General features: G+C 34.4%; 1 protein-coding gene across 1 annotated transcript; it reads right to left on the reverse strand.

Moving 5' to 3' along the window:
* Nucleotides 1-7,146: 7,146 nt before the first annotated feature.
* Nucleotides 7,147-9,458, reverse strand: LOC7467801 (peroxidase 12). Its single transcript, XM_002302126.4, has 3 exons — nt 9,160-9,458; nt 8,852-9,046; nt 7,147-8,063 (listed from the first exon to the last, which is right to left on the reverse strand). The coding sequence occupies exons 1-3, from the start codon at nt 9,406-9,408 to the stop codon at nt 7,443-7,445; spliced, it is 1,065 nt and encodes a 354-aa protein (XP_002302162.1). The 5' UTR covers nt 9,409-9,458; the 3' UTR covers nt 7,147-7,442.
* Nucleotides 9,459-9,748: the final 290 nt, after the last annotated feature.

The following is a 9,748-nucleotide window of genomic DNA, read 5'->3' on the forward strand; positions in this document are numbered from 1 at the left end:
AATGAATAATTAATAAAATAATAAGTGATTAAATAATTTTAAAATTATTAACATAACATATTGAAGCACTATACATCTGCATCTAAAAATTAATAAGTTATTCATATATTTTTTATTTGATAGACTACTTATTTTCTTAGCTAAAACAATTTAAGCTCTAAAAACTTAATTTTTGTTAGTCACCTATTAAAACTTAGATGTAAAATTCTCAAACTTTATTAAAAGAGAAGGAAAAAAAAATAAAATAACCCCAACTAAATTTGTTATTTAGAGAATTAAAAAAGAAACTTACACTCAAAATTCAAGAATCATAGCAATTCTTAAATTCTAAAAGATAGGCATGATTTATATTCAATCAATATAAATAAATTTAAAAAAAAGGACTAAAAAACAAAAACCAACTTACCTGACAGAAGATGTAAAGAAATTAACAAGAAAAAATATAATAAAAAGACAGAAATCCAAAGTTATGGTTTTTGTCTAATCACGTTATTTTCTTTTTTTTTAATTTTTTTACAAGATAAAGGCTGTTATATTAATATTTTAATATAAAAAAATATCTTGAAAAAAGAAAAAGGGGGCCAGGTGGCTCCGCCACTGACTGCATACAAAGAGCTTGAGACCAAATTATGGCACATCGAATTAAGCCAAGTCATAATTAACTGCAAGTTATCAATCACCCCTTGGGTCGGATTAGTAGTTGTCATGTATCATCGACGGGGAGAGTTGGGTGTGACTTTTCCTTACCTCTAGAGAATACAATAATTAATGATTATGATAAAAATAACGTCAATAACATTACCAACTAACTGAAGCTCGAACTTGGAGGAACACTAAAGCTTGAGATTCTTGAGATCATTCAATCGATTCCCTTTGAGCCCGATCTGATTTATGTGACCTATATATTGAATTAAGCTTTTTGAATTTTTCAACATACAAATGCATAGCTTCGATACTCTAATTAAGTACGTAGCAGGGAAGAAAAGGCCAATCGAACTGTAGAAACTCTCAAATTTCTTAAGAGACTTGGAATTCGAACGCCAACACCCTAAAAAATCATCATATCCATGAAACTTTATTCGGTTCACAAAAACAAATTAACTGCAACAATTTTGATATTCTATAAGCTTGAGTTTGAGCGCTTATTTTTCCCCGTCTTATGGTGCCATTGGCACGTTTTGGATGTTGAAGTGTCTCCGACAAGCTAATTGTTGAGACTTGGCATTCATTTTATTTGCTTCCAGATAAGTATAACTGATCAATAATTTAGAAGAGGTGATAAGCAGAGGTCGACTCGCAAGAGACAGAATGGACCCATGATGCGTATTTCGAGCATCATGATCCGTTTGCATCCAGAAACATTTTTGAATGACTTGCCAAAGAAATGAACATTGGCAACCTGCAATGTCTCCCTCCTATCTTTCCATCATTTACTTAGTTGCTTCATTTCATTGATGCATTTTGTCAATATTGTGATAGTTGGCCTGGTATTGTCGCATGATCAAAATGAGCCCCACTATCTCTAGGGTCGGTCTAGGTTAGATGAAACATTAGGTCTTAATGATTAGTTAATGATCTACGTACGTTTTGGCTTTTGTGTTGTGCTGCGGGGTTTGAAAATAATTTCGAAACTAAAAGATAGTACCAACTCATCAATGCATTGTGTTCTTCCGATTAAGATAGATAATGAATATTTCAGCACAAACCGATTTAGAACCTCAGAAGATGATATACGCATATATAAAGTAGGGCCTTGGATCTAAATATGTCAATATCGTTGCTCCCCTATCCCCATGTCTTGGTGTTATCACTTTGCAACTCACCACTAGTTGATTATTCAACCATGCTTTGGAAATATATATACCGAGTCCCTTTCCATGCAAAATTCTACTGTTTCTTAATTAATAAATTTGATCAAACATCACTGAGTGTCTATCTTAATTAATAAATTTCAATTAATTGTTGAGGAGCAGATACGAAACCTGTTGTTCATTTCAGGCTTGCTATTCTGGTCATTTTTGTTCTCTCCGAAGGTAATTCGAACACCAGTGCTTCTGGGAGGAAAATATTAATTAACTGCTCTCCCTTGATCCTAAATCGATTCTGTCAATTATTCGCGCACGCACACACATATATATTGTAGCAGCGTAAAAGCAGATACTTACGAGGGTTATGCTCCAGCAGTTTCGAGTCGAGATGCTCATTTCAGATTGAAAGAAGATGATAATTATATATCTTGAAGAACGAGATCATTTTATCACCTCCATGGACTCTGCACCAGTGAGAAAGAAAACACCTATTCATAACTAATGTTGATGAGCTTTTTTAACCTCTACATACTTATAATATACATTCTGGACAATATAGATACCTTTTCATTTCTAGACACAAGAAATAACTAATCAGAATCGTATATAATGATAGATTTCTTGATCATTTTAGGCACGTATAATATTTAATTAGTTAGGATTTATTGAATTTTGTTGAGAGCATATCTTTTGCTTTGTGGCTCTCTTTCATTCCTTTTTTCACTGCTTGAATAGCTATAGCACGGCGGAATCAACTGCCTAGACGGAAATTGGGGCGGCGGAGTAACATTTCTATCGTTCTTTTAATTTTTGAACTACCCAGTAGGACTATCCCTGGAGTAAATAACCATTTCTGCCACCCAGAACGAAACGGCAGGCAAGTTTTATTGCCGCATTGCATAACTTGAATTTGACTTTCCATTCATGTTACCATAATACCAACGACGTCGTCCATTGTATCATTGGTTTTTTTAATTATTAATGATTCCTTCTGTTATCTTATCAAATCCAATGATTGATCTATCTAACTAATATCTACATTTTATTCCAGACTTGCCTTTAATTTCATTTCTCATATGATATGTTCGATACCATCCCATCAAGAAAATCCCGTGCATGATCCTGTTGCCCTTAAAGATACATGCGAGATGCGACATGTTTTATCTCAAACAACTTGGAGTTTTCCTCCGCCATTTGACTTTTCTTAATCTTCATAAAATACATGTAAAAACTTAATTAAAAGATGTAAATAATAAGAAATCATATTGGAATTAATTAAAGGCGTATAATCTTGTTTTAGTTCAATCCTTCTCTTCGATTTCCCTCTTTTTCTCTCTATGACTGAAAGTTTTGGTTTGCCCGACAATATAAAAGAGTATGTATTACTAATCGGGGTTTTTTATATTCTCTTAATTATTCACAAAAACTAGTTCTTAATTCCTTTGGATGGCGCTTGACGTGGCTTATAAATAGTCTATGCAACGTATGCCTGAGAAAGGTTTGAACGAAAAAGATGAAGGGAGAGATGGTGAAATGGTTTTCTAGCCATGTGTTTAAGATATGTTTGCTGTGTCCTGTCTATTATGCTCATGCCCAAATGTGAGGATAGGGGTAGGCTTCGATTTTTGATAAATTAATTTCAAAGAGTACTCATTTAAAGTAGAATATTTATCTGGAAAATACTTTGAAGGCACTTGGTTTGCTATGGGGCCATTATTATCACAACTAAACCAAGCACCCACCTAGAAAATATTCTACTTTAAAAAATCTTCACATATTACTTAATTTATCAAAAATTAATTATAATTAAGCGAGTTGCATGTGTTTTGGTGTGGACGGAGTGTTTTGTTTTTTGATCCACTTTTAAGAATCGGTCGAAGTTCTTGTCTCATTAACTATATGTGTGTGAATAACTTTGCTCTTTTTAAAATATTATTTAATTCAATTATTTTTAACATTATGAAAATTAATTAATTACATAAGAATGAGGTAACCGAGCGATGGTCATTGTCAATGACGAATAAAAACGCATAGTTAATGAATCAAGAGCTCATTTAGCGAGGGTTTAATTTTTTTTACTTGAACTTGAAATTAATAGATGATACGGCGAGTCGCATTTAGTATAATTTAATTAAATGACAACCAATTTGAGTCTTATTCTTACTGAACTGCGTGTCATTCTTGTTGGAAGAGGTTAATTTCATCCGGCAGGAACATTGTATTTACAAATTTCTTAAAATATATCATTTATATAAATACCACATATACTTTTTTTTTTTTAGATTAACATGGATGTCTGGATCAACTTATACGCACCTCGACTAATTTTATGAACTCTGAAGTTAACGACCATGTAAACTTTTAGTGGCCCTGAGATTTGTAAAACTCAAACTAGTAATTTTTAAAAAAACAAATCCAAAACCTGATTAATTGAGTTACACCTCTTAAAGTTAACATTCATTTTAACATAGCCAACTTCCAATTACGTAGACATCCACACTAAAATTTTACAGAGCAATCAACTAGTATTTTACAAAGAGAAAGCAACGGAATTGCAATGTCTAGAACCACCGTCCAGAAACATCACCTAATGAAATCGCCTGGGATTTGTAAAATGATAGACTAGCCTAGACATCTCCCCGTTTTCATGGCTATGGAGGTGTATGGACCTAGCTTTGAATTAAGCTTGCCTGTCTGTATGTCGATAAAAAGCATGACCCGACAAAAAATTAAAATAAAATTAATATTATAGTCAAGACTCGAACAATATTAACATGATCCATGGCTGAGCTTTTTCTCTGGTGCATTATTAATCACACCAATGCCCTCAGTTGCAGGGCAGAAATTATAGACCTGACTCCCGCGTTGGCTAGCTAACAGCAGTTGTGATCATTAAACCAATTTAGTCTCCAAAACAAAACTAGATCACTCTATAGTCTATAACCTACAACTAATTATATACCTTTCTCTGTGTGTGGAAAAAAAAACATTTAACAAACATCTCAAATTACTAATTGGGGAAAAGCACAACAAGACATAATCGATGAAGAAAAAAGTCAAATTAATTACACGCATCTCATTGTGTGTGTGTGTGTGTTAGGTTATATATATTTTGGTATATTTATATCAACCATAATGTCCTTGTTTTTAAATTATAAAAAAAAAAAAAAAAAGATTTGAGGTGAACAACAATGAACCACCTTCACCTCAAATCTTTTTATTTTAATTTATGCACCTTTGTTTTCCACAATTTTTTTTTTCAATTCACAAATTTCTCTTTTTTTCACCCATATATTTTTTCTACTTTAAATATATTTTTTTCATTCACATCTTTTTTTCATTGAGTCTTTTTTTTTCATTCGCACCATCTTTTTTTTATTGAGTTCTTTTACTTTTTATTTAGTAATTGTAGTTTGGTTTTGTAAAATTAATTAATGCTCATTAACCTGTAAAATGATGTTTGGATTATGAAAATTGAACCACTTCAATTTTTTTTTATTCACTTCCTTCCTCTTCCTTTTTAATTGGGATCTTTTTTTCTTTGCATCATTTTTTTATTCAGTCCTTTTACTTTTTATTTAACAATTATAATCTATTTTATTGATTCAAACCAATTAAATTTTTAGAAATTCAATTTTAAATTTAAACAAATATTCAACCTCTATTTTTCTCTAAGAAATAACATATTTATCTTAATTTTTCAACTCAATCTTTAATTAAAATCAACCAATTTATTATTATTTATTAGCATATATAATTCTTATATTCTTTTTTATTGAATGCGTGTATTGGCTTTTCAATTTATATTAAAAAATTTCTTGATAGTAAAAAAAACTATTAACAATGCATACACCCTTTCTGTGTTAAAAAATGTTTCATCTCGTAGCTTAGCACGGGAAATCAACTAGTTTTTAATTAAAATAATTGTGAACTTTTTCATTTTTCTTCTGGATTTTTTTAGGAGGATCGCTTGCAATGCAATTGCTCCATTTCCATCCAAGCTTGTTTGGAAGCCGTGATTGGGATCTGATGGTCCCGTGGGCAAGTACTATTTTGGGCCGAGCCCATAAACGTTTTTTCATATCTGGGCCGAGTATTTATATACTTTCAAGATCATCGTAGGCTTCGAAGTTTAACTGGAGACAAATAGTCCAAACTGGACTCATAAGATTGTGAGCCTCGCCTTGGATTCAGATGCCTCGGTGACTCCATATCCCATGTGGCATACACTCTCAACATTGGGCTCAGGAGTGCCCTGGTGACCCAATATTCCTCGAGAAGAACCTTCCTTAATTTGAGCCTAGGTGTGCCTTGGGGTCCAATGCGCATTAAATCGGCAGCAAATTTCAAGACAAAAGAGATACCTCGCGATCTATGCAGCCCCAGGCACAACCTATGTATTCGAGGGCATAAGTCATAACCCTCTAATCAAACCTAGTCGATTTGCCAATAATCAAGAGGATAAAACGTATGTACATTAAATGTGAGCACATCCATCGTTCATGTATCACTCAAGAATTGATTCCATGTTCATCATACACTTTTATTTTGGCTAACTTTTGAGGAGGTCTCATACAAGCTATGTATAAATAAATAATTACTGTAGTACTTAATGGATTTTGTTTTAAAAAGAAACAGTTTGTTAAATGTACATAATCACACTATTGTTGACCTGCAGATTCAAACTCGTCAATAAAAAAAACAGGAGTATGGATCATTGGATATAGTATCTTTGTCCAAAATCCTAATTTAATCTAAATTAAATGAGCCCAAGACTTTTTCAGATTTCAAAATATATACAGGTGGTGGAAGAAAAAAAAGATAGGAGGTCAAATGGAGGGAAAGAAATCGAGATAAAATAATTCTCTTTTTTTTTGTTACATATTTAGTTTCATTCCATGCATTTAATTTAAAAAAAAAAAAAAACACGGGCGATACTGCAATCCCAAACAACTCGAGAATCTAAAGTTTGCATTACCAAACATCTTAAAAACCTAAAAGGCCATCTCATTTGCAATAGCTCAGTTTTGTCTAGAAGAGAACAATGAAATGTATTGAAGTATTTTTATTTTATTTGTTTGTTTTTAGAATGCACTTTTATGCCGGTCTATTTGGAAAAGCTGTGACTGTAGTTCTTATAAAGTTATAAATTATAACTTTCGAAAATAACACAACAAAAGGTCAGAATATTAGTTTTTAAAGTATTACGCTTGAAAACTACTACCACATCTAAAAACCACAGCCAAAATTAAAAATACTTAAACGGGCACTTACATGAAGATGTTACGAATTTCATCGGCTAGGAACACAAATTCTAAATTTAGTCAAGAAAGAACGATAATTATAAATTATTAGGGGACTTTATGATATTAATATAAACATCAACTTGTTTAAACGATGCACGCCTCCTTCGACGAAGCCAGCGTCCTATTAGTTATCCAAACTCATGTTACAGACTCGACTACTTTAAGAACAAGCAGCCTTTGAGTTATCGAAAAGAAAAGAAAAGAAAAGAACAAGCAGCATTTGTAGAAAAACAGCAACAAGGTCACAACGATCCAACTACCCCAAACTCTTTTTTTATCTAGCTAGTGGAACCTGGCATTTCATGTTATTAGAGTCTTACTTCGTTAGTTATATTAGTTCTGACAGTGCCTCGAAACCCTCTTCCACCACAGACTCCAAGTAGCTGGAGCCTGAGTTTCTCACCGAGCAACTTGCGCGAATTTCACCTTCTTTTCCGGTCAATACGCTTAGCTGTGACATTTTGATCATTGCAACCACAAACTTCTCAAAGAACAAACTTTGATTAGCAGCAAAGCTAGTGACAATGCCCCTTGTCTTCTTGTTCGTGTACAAGTCTTGGTCCGAGGTAAACAGGCCTTGGCGGTTCATGAGATCGACATAGTACTTGTTATCAAAATTATTAGGGGACCGAATATCCAACACGGTAGTGCTATTGGAGTCACTCGCGGGGCAAATACCTTTGAGATTGTTGGCAAAGGTTTTGTCCATGGTAGGATCTTGGGTTGGATAGAGGCGGTCAGTGAAAGAGCTGCAATGACTTATACCAATGGTGTGGCCGCCGGACAGGGCTACCACGTCTGTGGGGTCAAAGGTTTTGGCGGCGAGAGATGAGAGAATTGTATCGGCGTTATCAAAGGGTGGCGGCAGGTTATCTAAGGTTGCACTTCGTGTTGCAAAGTTTAGACCATCTCGCCTTCCCAAGGGAACATCATAATCTGGACCACCAGACTGCAATAAAGAAGAAAATCCAAAGAAGTTAAAGAAGGATTAGCTTTTGTTATGAGTTATGACTGAAAGGAATCTTAATTGGGCATATCATTTCAATTTTTTAATGCCTGTTGCCTAAATTTGACTGTGAAACCCTGTTGTTATTATCGCCAAATTGAACTGAATTAAAATATTACGACTCACATTAGAAATAAATAAATATATATATATATTTATATCCACACATCTATATATGTATTAATGTTCATGACAAATGACAAGTGACAAGTCATAAACGTAACACTTTTTCAGAGACTTCTAAGATTATGAGAACTTAATGCAGATTTTGCCTCACGCTATCACTCATCAACTAACTGGATAAAAACTGAGATGTGTCAATTTTCCGCATTTAGATACAAAAACGGTCCTACATGGTCAAAGCTCCAACGACAACATCGGCTAAGCTTATCTGACGCCTTGTCAATCACATCCAATGCCCTTAGTTGCAGGACAGAAATTAGATGTAGATACAAACATAGAGACTTGACTCACGCGTTGTCTGGCGAGAACAAGAACCATTAATTAACCATTTTACTGATGGGATTTTATCAGAGAAAGCTGCTAGTTATTCGATTTGAACCCAACTCCGAGATAAGGAATTGAAATCTTGGACCCAAGCCCAAAAGTTTCCAGGAATACTACCGAACAGTATACGTGAATTTAACGGTGTAAAAGGAGTTCCATTTTATACTGGATGCTAACTAGCCAGTATCAAAGACTAGTATAACAGAGTGATTCGAGTGGCTAACCAAGTAAACAGAGTCGCGAGCTGCAATTGCAAGAATGTCAGAGCAAGAGACGACACGGCCACACTCCTTGTGTATGCGCTCGCGTAGGTCGTCGATGATCTCAAATGCCCTTGCTCTCAAGGTAAGGTTGGGAGGTGCGTCCTGCTCGCTTGGACCACTGGCTGATCCATCAAGCAAGACTGAACCATCACATCCCTGCAGTTTTAATGTGTAGATATTATTTAATGAAAGATAAATTCTACAACTGAACATAATAGTGAATGCTAATTAAAATGAGTTTAAGGAAATCTTGACATATATTATGTAACCTGAACAAAGCAGTCATGAAAGTGGAGACGAAGCAAGCCAGCAGCTTGGCCAATCTCCTTCTTGAACACCTTTTCTAGCTGTTTCCTTATAATGGATTCAACTTTAGGACAGCTAGACTGGTAGAATGTCCACGACAGACCCTGCACTACAGGAAGAGTGCTTTTTGCTTCAGTCGCACAAAACCAAGAAGCTACAAGGAGAGAAGAAATCAGAAGAACGGGGGTGAAAGACTTAGCAGCACTGGCCATGGTTTGGTTTGGTTTCTGATGTCTTAACAAAAGAAGGAGCTTATTTATAGCCAATGAGAAGCTTTCCGAGTGCTACTATTTTGAATTGTTTATACCCAACATGAAGATTCGTTCGTTTTATAATTGGGACAGATGCAATTTGAAGTGTCTGTATCTGCCCACATTTTTTGATTCCACTCAAATTAATGCAAGCAATTTGACTCTGGCTTTTGAGAGGAAGGTTGAAAAATTGAAAGGCCACGAGGTGGGCACACCCCCCTCTCGTATTTCTGTGATGTTCCAACTTGGGATAAAATAAAATCGAAGCAATTTGTCATTTTGTGCAAAGGACGTCTTATCC

The sequence above is a fragment of the Populus trichocarpa genome, chromosome 2 (genome assembly GCF_000002775.5).
Source record: "Populus trichocarpa isolate Nisqually-1 chromosome 2, P.trichocarpa_v4.1, whole genome shotgun sequence".
NCBI lineage: Eukaryota > Viridiplantae > Streptophyta > Magnoliopsida > Malpighiales > Salicaceae > Populus > Populus trichocarpa.

Coding starts and splice junctions, on each gene's coding strand:
- LOC7467801 (XM_002302126.4), bottom strand. CDS start 9,408: ATGGCCAGTGCTGCTAAGTCTTTCACCCCCGTTCTTCTGATTTCTTCT. Junction 9,047..9,159: donor TTCATGACTGCTTTGTTCAG/GTTACATAATAT, acceptor TTAAAACTGCAG/GGATGTGATGGTTCAGTCTT. Junction 8,064..8,851: donor CTCGCGACTCTGTTTACTTG/GTTAGCCACTCG, acceptor TCTTTATTGCAG/TCTGGTGGTCCAGATTATGA.